General features: G+C 44.8%; 1 protein-coding gene across 3 annotated transcripts; it reads left to right on the forward strand.

Moving 5' to 3' along the window:
* The first annotated feature begins 320 nt into the window (after nt 1–320).
* Nucleotides 321–11982, forward strand: LOC131193514 (histone H3-like centromeric protein A). Of its 3 annotated transcripts, XM_058173771.1 has the most exons (6): nt 321–816; nt 2238–2323; nt 3788–3942; nt 6886–6998; nt 9688–9765; nt 11355–11982. In XM_058173771.1, exons 3-6 carry the CDS (start codon nt 3795–3797, stop codon nt 11487–11489), a joined length of 474 nt encoding a protein of 157 aa, XP_058029754.1. In that variant the 5' UTR covers nt 321–816; nt 2238–2323; nt 3788–3794; the 3' UTR covers nt 11490–11982. The 3 variants fall into 3 exon arrangements, with proteins under 3 accessions (XP_058029754.1, XP_058029753.1, XP_058029756.1); XM_058173770.1 differs by lacking the exon at nt 2238–2323 and having other exon boundaries at nt 329–816; XM_058173773.1 differs by lacking the exons at nt 321–816; nt 2238–2323 and adding an exon at nt 852–1111.

Genomic DNA, 11982 nt, shown 5'->3' on the forward strand with positions numbered 1-11982 from the left:
AAGTCGAGGACTACTACCTGTACCGGACTTTCCTCTATTTTATCTTCACCACAACCCTATGAGGTAGGCTGGACGAGGGAACAACCCCAAATAGCTAAATTATTTCATGTTCATTGCTGCCTCTAAGGGTTCAGAGCCAAGTTATCCACCTCTGGACAGCCATTTCTGATCTCCAGGGGTATTCATCTCAAACCTATTCCTTGTGAGGCCCCAGGCCCGATACTGGACCTAGGCCAGAGGTCTAGGTAGATCCAGAGGTAGATCCCTGTGTTAAGACAACTGCGCCCCTTAACTAGATGGTACTTGGAAGCCGCCGACTTGGGAAATGACCAACCGACCTCTCGTGCATCCACAAATATCAACGGTGCGTTTTCGGCCTTCTCGCCGTCTGATTGGATAAACAGCGACATTCAAACGGCCCAATTGAAAACGACGGGTTCGACGTGCAGCGTCAGCATTCCCGCGGGGCGGGGAGTAGAAGGTATTCTGGCTCGTCTATTGGCCTCGGGTCCCTTTTACGCCAAGCGTCAATCAATCGACCTCCAAGATGACGGCGAAACGGTTACAATAGCTCTCATCCCTTTCCCCGCCCAGGTGTTCCGCCCCCCCCCCCTCTTCATTGGGAGATTCGGACAGCGCTGGCCCGCCTCCTTCCCCCGTGAAGATTCGAACACCTTTTCTAAAGGGTGGATTGGCTCTCAAACGAGGGGCGGGGCTCGGAAAGCGCGGCGCGAAGGTCGAATGTAGCGGACGGGAACGAGAAAGGGGCTCATTCGTGGAGCGGCTGTCGCTGCCCCCTCCTCGCCCCCGCCCCAGGTGAGAATTTCTGAGCATTGTGATGTCACCGCCAGGAATCCGTACCATTGTGACGTCACGGAGAGGGACTGGATTGCCTTCGTCGGCGGTGACGTCAGAGTTTTTAACCCCCAACTTTCTGGAGGATTTGCGGGAATGGTAGTTGATCCCTGGCCGAAATCTGTATTCAGCATCCTTGGCCAGCTGAGATCTGAATTAGGATCGCTCCCGTAAAAAAAAAAAATCCACTTTGGTGCTCGGGTATACCAAGGCATACCAAGTTTGGCTGTGTCGGCATTTGCTACCCGGGCTTTAGGTATGAACAAATTAATTGCATCGATGAATTAATTGCACATAGCTGTTTCTTCCCGGGGGCCTCTAGGAGGCAGTATGTTGAACTCCCCTGGTTTAATCCCCACAACTCAGCTGTTAGGGTATGGTTTACTAACTATTCAGCAGACTGGTAGGGTGGATCATTAACAGAAATATCCCCTTTATCTTTTTTTTTAAAAAAAAACCTTCTTGAGAGAATCTCAGCATTTGTACCCATATTTGCAAGCACAGATGCTAATGTTGGAATCTACCCATCAAAACAGAACAGAACAGAATGAATAGAATTATTGAATTGAATTGAATTCTTTTATTGACCAAGTGTGATTGGACACACAAGGAATTTGTCTTTGGTGCATATGCTCTCAGTGTACGTAAAAAGACAAGGTACATTCGTCAAGAATCATAAGGTACAACACTTAATGATAGTCATAGGGTACAAATCAGGAAACAATCTCGATATAAATCGTAAAGATACAAGCGACAAAGTTACAGTCATACAGTCGTAAGTGGGAGGAGATGGGATAGGATAGGAACGGTGACAAGACTAATAATAATAGTAATGCAGCCTTAGTGAATAGTTTGACAGTGTTGAGGGAATTATTTGTTTAGCAGAGTGATGGCGTTCGGGAAAAAACTGCTCTTGTGTCTAGTTGTTCTGGTGTGCAGTGTTCTATAGTGTCGTTTTGAGGGTAGGACTTGAAATAGTTTATGTCCAGGATGTGAGGGATCTGTAGATATTTTCACAGCCCTCTTTTTACTCATACAGTATACAGGTCCTCAATGGAAGGCAGATTGGTAGCAATTGTTTTTTTCTGCAGTTCTAATTATCCTCCGAAGTCTGTGTAACTAGGAATACATTCTGTGGTTTCAGAATCGTTGCCAGGGGTGTGGTTTCTCACTCATATAATCCCTGAAAAATACTCTTCCCATTCACTAGGAAGATTGTGGCAAGAGATTCTTGCTATTTATTCTTTCAACAACAGTCCTGCAAGGTGGACTGGGCTGATAAAAAGTGGCTGGCCCCAAGGTACCCACTCAGCTCCATGGGCTTGTGTATGGACAATTCCCCAAACCTGGTAACTTCCTAATAGGTGGACTTCATTCCCCAGAATTCCCTGCCAACATCTGTATTGCTGATAAATCTGGTGGAGACATCTAGAATCTGCCAAGGTTGAAAAGTTCAAGTGGAAATTATGTAAGTCTTCCTGGTCCTTGCCCCAGCTCCTTAATCACTATTATGATACATTTGGTATTGTTATAAAAGTAGAAATTGGTTTTAAAATCAGTCTTAAATATATCAGGAAGCCAGTTGATCAATGTGTCAAGAGATCATCTTCACTTGGATTAATATTGTTCCATGTAACTAAGAAGGTTAGTCACAGAAATTCTGATCCCAACTGAGGCTGTAGGATGTAGGTAATAACAATTCTGAGTATGTGCTATTTCTGCTCGTACTTTTTTTTGCACCCAATGTTGTGACCCAGCCCCAAGTAGGTAGTAGAAAACTCAGTCCATGAAAAAAACAAACCAACTTTATTCGAACAGCTGAGAATTACTTCATTCTCAGTGTCGTTCAACTCAAAACAAATTCCTCGCAACACAAATCCCTCAGTCCTATCACAAATGTTTGTCCAATTAGGCAAACTGCCAAAGGCCTTTCTTGGCAAACATTTAGAAGTCACAGATACAAAAATAAATGCAAGAAGACGAAGTTACCAACATTGTTTTCCGGCAAAGCCCAAATGCCGTTGCTGGTCTGTTTTAAGCCTTATGGGAGGGGCCAATCATCTCTTGGCCTTACTCCCAAGTCGTCCTCTTTGCTTGAGCTGCTCTTGCCTTCTGGCAGCTCTTCTCATGTGTGCATTAGGAACAGGCTTCTCCTGTTCCTCTGCCTCACTACTATCAGTCTCTGGATGCTCTGGAGTCCACACCTCACTCCCCGATGGCCCTGGTCTCATCTCAGCCTCATTGCTGTCCGATTCTGTTGCCAGCTCCGTAGGCTGCTGGCGGACCACAACACCCACATCAGATCACTTAGAGCTACAAAAATCTGAAAAATCATCAGAAAATAAGTGCCACTGTCTAGTAATCTTCCAGGTTTCTACTGGCTGATCTGTAAGATTTGATATGCTATGTGATTATAGCAGTTTGAAAAGGGAATTTAAAAGGACCATCAATTGCTAGGAAGGTAGCTTACAATTCCAACAGCCAAAATGATCATACAGGTAGTCCTTGACTTAGAAACTTTAGTGACAGTTCAAAGTTACAAGAGCACTAAAAAAAAGTGACTTATGACCATTTTTCACACGGCCATGGCAATATCCCCATGGTCAGGTGATCAAAATCCGGACGCTTGGAAATTGGCTGAAATTTATGACGGTTGCAGCATCCCATTTTGTGACTTTCTGACAAAGTCCGTGGGGGAAGCCAAATTCACTTTACAATTGTTTTTATACACAAACTGCACGGATTTGCTTAACCACCGTGGCAAGAAAGAAAGGTCATAAAAATGGGCTAAAACTCACTTAACAACTATCTCACTTAGCAGTGGGGATTTTGGGCTCAGTTGTCGTAAGTCAAGGACTGTCTGTAATACTGAATCTCAAATGACTGGTCAGAGGTATTGACCAGAGGCAAAATTTGTTATTTTCTTTGCCAGAGGCATTATGCGGCGGTCTCCATCGGCTGGCACTAGTTCCAGAAGAACCCCCTCGACCCCTCCTTCCCGCCGTCGCCAATCTGGAGGATCACCACGCAGAAGGCAAACCCCTCCCCGTCGTCCTGGACTGAGGCAGCCCCCACAACAAGAGGCAGGTAAGAAATATGGTTCATTGACCAGAACAAAAAGTCTAATGAAAAGAAGGACTGGGATACAGATGATAGCAGTGTTCCAATATCTCAGGGGCTGCCAAAAAGAAGAGGGAGTCGGGCTATTCTCCAAAGCACCTGAGGGTAGAACAAGAAGCTATGGGAGAAAACTAATCAAGGAGAGAAGCAATTTAGAACTAAGGAGAAATTTCCTGACAGATAGCAGAATTAATCAGTGGAACGACTTCCCTCCAGAAGTTGTGGATGCTCCAGCATAGGAGATTTAAAGAAGAGATTGGACAACCAATCTCTGGAAATGGTATAGCGTCTCCTGCTTATATTATTAAAAAGATGTTGGGATTCAGTAAGGGTGCAGAAAAGCGCAACAAAGATGATTAGAGGGCTAGAGGATAAAATAATGGACAACGGTTGCAGGAACTGGGTATGTCTAGTTTAATGAAAAGAAAGACTAGGGGAGACATGATAGCAGTCTTCCAATATCTCAGGGGTTGCCACAAAGAAGTGGGAGTCAAGCTATTTTCCAAAGCAACTGAAGGTAGGACAAGAAATGATGGTTGGAAACTAATCAAGGAGAGAAGAAACCTAGAATTAAGGAGAAATTTCCTGACAGTTAGAACAATTAATCAGTGCAACAACTTGCCTCCAGAAGTTGTGAATGATCCAACACTGGAAGTTTTTAAGAAGATGTTGGACAACCATTTGTCTGAAATGGTATAGGGCAATGATGGTGAACCTTTTAGGCACCGAGTGCCCAAACTGCGTGCACGTGCTTGCCCAAACTGAAAGGTGCGTGCAAACGTGCGCATGCGCAGACATCCACGAACGTGCACACCCGCGGGCACATGCGTATGCGCAGCAGAGACCCAAAGACCAGCTGGCCAGCGGGGGGTGGAGCATCCCAACACCAGCAGCACAGCAAGAAGTAAGATCTTTTTCTTTCATGAGCTTCTGTTTCGTCGTTTGCAGGGAAACAGAAGCTCATGAAAGAAACGCCATGGAGATCTGACCTGGGGCGACGGTGCATGTGCCATTAGAGAGGGCTCTGCGTGCCACCTCTGGCACGCGTGCTATAGGTTCGTCATAGGGTTTCCTGCCTGAGCAGGGGATTGGACTAGAAGACCTCCAAGGTCCCTTCCAACCCTGTTATTCTAATTCTGATAAGAAAATAAGCTAGGATGTGGGATTAAAGTTAACCACTATCGCAGGCTCTTCCCTCAAATACAGATGTAAACTTACTGGTGATCTGGTGGAGATGTATGCAATGGAAGACCTACAAGGTCCCTTCCAACTCTTGTTTTCCTGAAATTGAAAGAAAGAGGATTTTTTTCAGGTGTAGCTAGTCTGGGCAAATTATCCCCTCCAAAGCTTTGGAGAGGTTGACTTTTGTAGAAATCTCTCAATTTATGACAAGTGAGATATGTTCTCGACTTAAGACCCCAATTGGGCCTGACATTTCTGTTGTTAAGCGAGACAGTTGTTAAGTGACCATTGCCCCATTTTGCAACGTTTTTGCCATAATTCTTAAGTGAATCACTGCAGTTGTTAAGTTAGTAACCTAGTTCGCAAGTGTTGTGGTCTGTCAGCAGCCTACGGAGCTGGCAACGGAGTCGGACAGCGATGAGGCTGAGGTGAGGCCAGGGCCATCGGGAAGTAAGGTGCGGACTCCAGAGCCTCCAGAGACTGATAGTAGTGAGGCAGAGGAACGGGAGGTGCCTGTTCCTAATGCACGCATGAGAAGAGCTGCCAGAAGGCAAGAGCAGATCAAGCAAAAAGGACAACTTGGGAGTAAGGCCAAGAGATGATTGGCCCCTCCCATAAGGCTTAAAACAAACCAGCACTGGTGTTTCAGCTTTGCCGGAAAACAACGTTGTAGCTGCATCTTCTGCTTCGTCTACGTCTTTGTTTTTGTGGCCTCTGGACGTTTGCCAGGAAGGGCCTTTGGCAGTTTGCCTAATTGGACTAAGGTTTGTGAGATAACTGAGGAATTTGTGTTGGGAGGCATTTGTTTTACTTTGAGTTGAACGACGCTGGGAATGAAGTAATTCCCAGCTGTTCGAATAAAGTTTGTTTTTCCACGGACTAAGTTTATTACTACCTACTGGGGCCTCGGTCACCACAGCAAGTGACTCAGGCTTCCCCATTGTCTTTGCTTGTCAGAAATTCGCAAAAGGTGATCACATGACCCAGGGATATTGCAACTGGTCATAAATATGAGTCAGCAGCCAAGCATCTGAGTTTCGATTACATGACGGTGGGGATGCTGCAACAGTTGTCAGCGTGAAAAACGGCCGTAAGTTCCTTTTTGCGGTGCTGTTGTAACTTCGAACGGTCACTAAATGGACTGTTGTAAGTCGAGGACTACCTGTATTGGACAGACAGATGAAGGAGCTGGGCGTTGCTGGCAACCAGGCTTGTGATGTTTTACTTTCGTCACACTTAACGTTGATAAGTTAGTAACATGGTCATTAAGTGAATCTGGCTTCCTTGTTGATTTTCCTTGTCAAAAGGTTGCACATGACCTTTTGGGAGACAATAACGGTCATAAGTCTGAATCAGTTTGCCAAGCATCTGAATTTTGATCACATGATGGGAAGGCTGCTACAAAGGTTGCAAGTGTGAAATATGGTCACGGGTCCCTTTTTTCGGGACTGTCATAACTTTGAACGGTCACTAAATAAACTGTAGTAAGGCGAGGATTACCTGTACTGGATAGGGGAAGCTGATCCATATAAATACCTGGCAATTTTGGGCTGCTGAGGCAGCTGTTCTCAAGCTTGGCGACTTTAAAATGCGTGGACTTCAGTTCCCAGAATTCCCAGAATTTCAAGCCATCAAAGTTTGGAACTACTGAACTGAAACCTTTTTTCCTCTTGGGGATCATCCTCCCTTTGTTAACCCCCCACCCCCACTTCTTTATGTCCTATCCAGCAGTTCCTCGGAGAAGGCGGAGATACAGGCCTGGCCAGCGAGCCTTGCAGGAGATCAGAAAGTATCAAAAAAGTACTAATCTACTTATTGCCAAGCTGCCCTTTTCTCGTGTGGTAAGTTGATTGTGCACCCTGTTTCGTTTTGTTTTCCTTCTACAGGTGGCCTCCTTAGATCCCGCAGTGTTCAAATGGAAAGTGTTATTTACCTAATAATTTTTTTTATTATTATTATTGCACTGGTGATGTTACCTGCCAAATGTCTGCAAGAAAACCACCAAGCTCAGAGAGCACTTCAGAAGGTTGTTACGCATTTCATGATTCTCTATAAGATACCCAAATGCTCCTTTAACACACACACCCTGTAAAAAAAATTCAAAATGATCCAGAGCCGACCCCATTTTTCCATTGTGGTACAGATTGTCAGAGTCAATGTTTCTCGGTCACACGCACAATGCGGATGTCCCAGGATGCCCCATTCAGCAGCATGCATGGGGAGGGGGGAGACAGAAAGGGGGGGGGTCCATTTCTGTCAAGACAGAAGCCGTGCGCGCCTGTGGAAGTCGCTTGCTTGCCCCTTCTCTCTTTCTGTCGGATGAAGCAGTCTTGATATTTAGTTTATTTGAAAAAAGTTAAAATAAAATAAAATAAAAAGCACCAATATATGTACCGGCTCTGTGTGTCTGTGTGCGCGCACACAAATATATATGAATTCTTAAAATTAATTTAATTTTTAATCACACACACAGGTATGTATGTATGTACATGTGTACGTGTGTATATGTATATAGATATGTGTTATATATACATATACATATGTATGTATATATCTGTGTATATATACTCAGACACACACACACACATACATGTACCGTGTTTTCTCTGAAAATAGGACCTATCCCGAAAGTCCTTATTGTGTTATTTGCACATTGCGCTGAATATAAGCACACCCACACACATCTGAATTTTGATTGTGTGACCATGAGGATGCCGCAATGGTTGTAAGCGTGAAAGTGGTCATAACTTTGAATGGTTTCTAAATAAACCTGCTGTTAAGTCGAGAACTACCTGCATTTTGGTTTAAAACCCACACAAGCGCCAACACATCCCAGCAGATGGCAGCACCTACCAACTTTGGCTGATGGAGAAAAAAATAAAATAAGATTCAGATCATGTTATTAGAATAGAATAGAATAGAATAGAATAGAATAGAATAGAATAGAATAGATTAGAATAGAATAGAATAGAATAGAATAGAATAGAATAGAATAGAATAGAATAGAATTTTATTGGCCAAGTGTGATTGGACACACAAGGAATTTGTCTTGGTGCATATGCTCTCAGTGTACATAAAAGAAAAGATACGTTCATCAAGGTACAACATTTACAACACAATTGATGGTCAATATATCAATATAAATCATAAGGATTGCCAGCAACAAGTTATAGTCATACAGTCATAAGTGGAAAGAGATTGGTGATGGGAACTATGAAACGATTAATAGTAGTGCAGATTCAGTAAATAGTCTGACAGTGTTGAGGGAATTATTTGTTTAGCAGAGTGATGGCCTTCGGGAAAAAACTGTTCTTGTGTCTAGTTGTTCTGGTGTGCAGTGCTCTATAGCGTCGTTTTGAGGGTAGGAGTTGAAACAGTTTATGTCCAGGATGCGAGGGATCTGCAAATATTTTCACGGCCCTCTTCTTGATTCGTGCAGTATACAGGTCCTCAATGGAAGGCAGGTTGGTAGCAATTATTTTTTCTGCAGTTCTAATTATCCTCTGAAGTCTGTGTTTTTCTTGTTGGGTTGCAGAACCGAACCAGACAGTTATAGAGGTGCAAATGACAGACTCAATAATTCCTCTGTAGAATTGGATCAGCAGCTCCTTGGGCAGTTTGAGCTTACTGAGTTGGCGCAGAAAGAACATTCTTTGTTGTCCTTTTTTAATGATGTTTTTGATGTTAGCTGTCCATTTGAGATCTTGCGATATGATAGAACCTAGAAATTTGAAGGTTTCTACTGTTGATACTGTGTTGTCAAGTATTGTGAGAGGTGGAAGTATGGAAGGGTTTCTCCTAAAGTCTACCATGAGAATTCCTAAACGTGGGAACTATGGTGAGAAATTAAAAAGGGGGAAAAAAAAAACCAGAGGAAGGTAATGGCAAACCTTTTCCTTCTGCCAGGAATCAAGCTCAACCCAGTCTCACGTTGGCTGGGGAGGATGGAATTTGCAGTGCACATTGAGAGGTTAGCTGGTTGGACTGCTACTCGTACAGGTAGTCCTCCACTTAACAACAGTTCGCTTAGTGACCGTTCGAAGTTACAACGGCACTGAAAAAAGTGATTTATGACCATTTTTTCACACTTACGACGGTTGCAGCGTCCCCATACTTGGATGTGATCAAAATTCAGACGCTTGACAACTGACTCGCATTCATGACGGTTGCAGTGTCCCGGGGTCACGTGATCTCTTTTTGCGACCTTCTGAAGAGCTACGTTCATGGGGAAACCCATTTAACTACCGTGTCACTACTTTAACAACTGCAGTGATTCAGTTAACCAACGTGGCATGGAAAGTCGTAAAACGGGGCGAAAACCCATTTTTAACAAATTTCTCGCTTAACGAATCACTCACTCAGCGACATCATTTGTGCTCATAAGTTAAGGACCACCTGTATTTATGGAGGGGGGGGGAGAGGGATAAATTCCCAGCAGACTACGGAATTTAACAGAGCTACTCATAGCAACCTGGAGCTCTCCCAAGGCTACCTTGTCATCTCTCCTGTGTCTTCCCCACCCCTCCACAGGTACGGGAGATCTGCCTGGAATATACCCGAGGGGTTGACATGATGTGGCAGTCTATGGCACTGCTTGCCTTGCAAGAGGTAAGAGCTCGGGCAGGGCTGAGTGGGAGAAGAGGGCTGATCTCAAGAACAGCAATGGGCGACATTCCCACCCCCGCCCCCACCTCTTGTCAGGCTGCCTCTGATTATATCTAGGAAAGAATACACCTTGACTTCATTTGCATATAAAGAAAAGTACTTTTACTAGGTACATCTGGATAGCAGCAGTATTAAGTTGAATCTGAGACAATCTATATGGCTAACAATCTATATCCCCCCTATTACTCCCTCCTCTTTCCCAAGAGGTCATCAGGTCTGGTCCAATGCCAGCTCCTTCCCGGGGTCCCGTGGTAATCTTCTTCCGCAAGTCTCTGGCTGTCAATCATATCAGGAATGCAATGTCCGTTAGAGTTCGCGCTCAAACATTCCTGTTGAATTCAAAACATTAATCTCCCCTCCCCCCTTAATTATGTCAGACCGACACTCTTAAAGGGCCCTCTCTACTTAACTTGAATCCAAGAGCTATTTACATTAGAAATAAAATCCCGTGCTATCTAACAACTGAATATAAGAAGTACAAAAAGAGATGAAGATTGGAGTGGAGGCTGACATCTCTTCTTATTCTTTTCCCCCGTGAGGTTCTGGGAGAAAGTCCTTGAGAGGGAGAAGGAGCTGCAGAATAGACAACGGGTGGTGGCAAATGTCTCAGAAGGACCCGCTCTAGTTTCTTGGACTGTAAGGGTAAAGGTGGTGGTGAAGAGGTGTGCTTTTGTTTGATATCACCCGTTCAAGGTATCTAGACAAGAAGCAGTAACTGTGAGTGCTAACACTAGTTTAATTATCAATTACAGTAACCAGAATCTTGCAAGTTGGAAAGTATATTTCTTTGCTCCCTTGTCTTTACTTTGTGAGATATTTGCCTAGTCCCCATTGCTTCCTTGGGCTAAGCTGCCTTCTATGCTATGCTATGCTATGCTATGCTATGCTATGCTATGCTATTCTAATTTCCATTCCCATTCATGCCACGCCATGCCTTTCCACTCTCTTCAATCTTATCTATTTATTAGATATTTATCTAATATAAATCCTCCTCATTCTATCCTCTTTTTCCACAACAAAGCTTTCCTTCCTTCCTTCCTTCCTTCCTTCCTTCCTTCCTTCCTTCCTTCCTTCCTTCCTTCCTTCCTTCCTTCCTTCCTTCCTTCCTTCCTTTCTCTCTCTCTCTCTCTCTCTTTCTCTCTCCCTCCCTCCCCCCTCTCTTTTCCACTTCTCCCCCTTTCCCCAAACCCTTCTGCCCAAAATTCCTCCCTCTGGATCTATATCATTTTCTGTACCCGTTTGAGCACAAACCACCCGAAACCGGCCATTCTCTGCCCAGGACAATTTGGGTGCCTTATATTAGAGGAACGTCATAGGACCACAGGAGCACCAGCTGGATCGGTAATGGAGGCAGCAAATGTAAAGCTAGGAGAGCTTTCTGCCAGCTTGAGAAACGGCACAAAGTGTAGCCTGCCAGGAGGAGGCGGGGGGGGGGGAATGCTCCCAAATTAACCCTATATGAGTGCCCTCTTCCTCTCTCCCCCCCCTCTCTCTCTTATGTCTCCCTGTCTCTTGCGTTCCTCCCTCCCAAGGCAGCTGAAGCCTTTTTGGTGCATCTCATGGAAGACGCCTACCTGTGCACCATCCATGCCAAACGGGTCACCCTCCATCCCAGAGACATCCAGTTGGCTCGCCGGATCCGTGGCATCGATCAGGGTTTGGGTTAGTTCCCTTCCCCGAGCTGTCCTGGCTGAAGAGGTACCTTTTGGGGGCCCGAAGCTTCAAGGGAGCACCCTGCGACTGCTTTGGAGGAAGAGACAACCAAATTCACACACACACACACACACACACACACACACACACACACACACACACACTCCAGTCCTCAAAATTCCATGGATTGCGAGTCGCAGCCTGGCCCCTTCCTCTTGCTGGAATTTCCAAAGGGTTTCATTGGTTGACCTCTTCTTCCCTCTCCCCATCGCCCTGCTTGGAAGGTGAGCAAAGATGGATCTAAAAGACAAGAGGAGAAATGAATGGCTTAATTGCCAGGAAGGAGAAGCGCCATCCAGCCACCCATGCTTAAAGTTCTTCTGCAGTCTCTGCCTCGAACGGAGCCTCGTGTCAGCGACGGGGACTGAAAAGTTGCTTCCGATTTTAAAGTTTGCCCTGTATTTTTGCACTTCAACTTTTAAAATAAAATCTTTTACCTTAATTGTT

Source organism: Ahaetulla prasina, chromosome 2, assembly GCF_028640845.1.
Source record: "Ahaetulla prasina isolate Xishuangbanna chromosome 2, ASM2864084v1, whole genome shotgun sequence".
In the NCBI taxonomy this organism is placed as follows: domain Eukaryota; kingdom Metazoa; phylum Chordata; class Lepidosauria; order Squamata; family Colubridae; genus Ahaetulla; species Ahaetulla prasina.

What these genes read in the sequence shown, in the direction of transcription:
- LOC131193514 (XM_058173771.1), top strand. Translation starts at nt 3,795, where the DNA reads ATGCGGCGGTCTCCATCGGCTGGCACTAGTTCCAGAAGAACCCCCTCG. An exon ending in AGCTGCCCTTTTCTCGTGTG is followed by an intron (nt 6,999 to 9,687) that starts GTAAGTTGATTG and finishes ACCCCTCCACAG; the next exon opens with GTACGGGAGATCTGCCTGGA. An exon ending in CACTGCTTGCCTTGCAAGAG is followed by an intron (nt 9,766 to 11,354) that starts GTAAGAGCTCGG and finishes CTCCCTCCCAAG; the next exon opens with GCAGCTGAAGCCTTTTTGGT.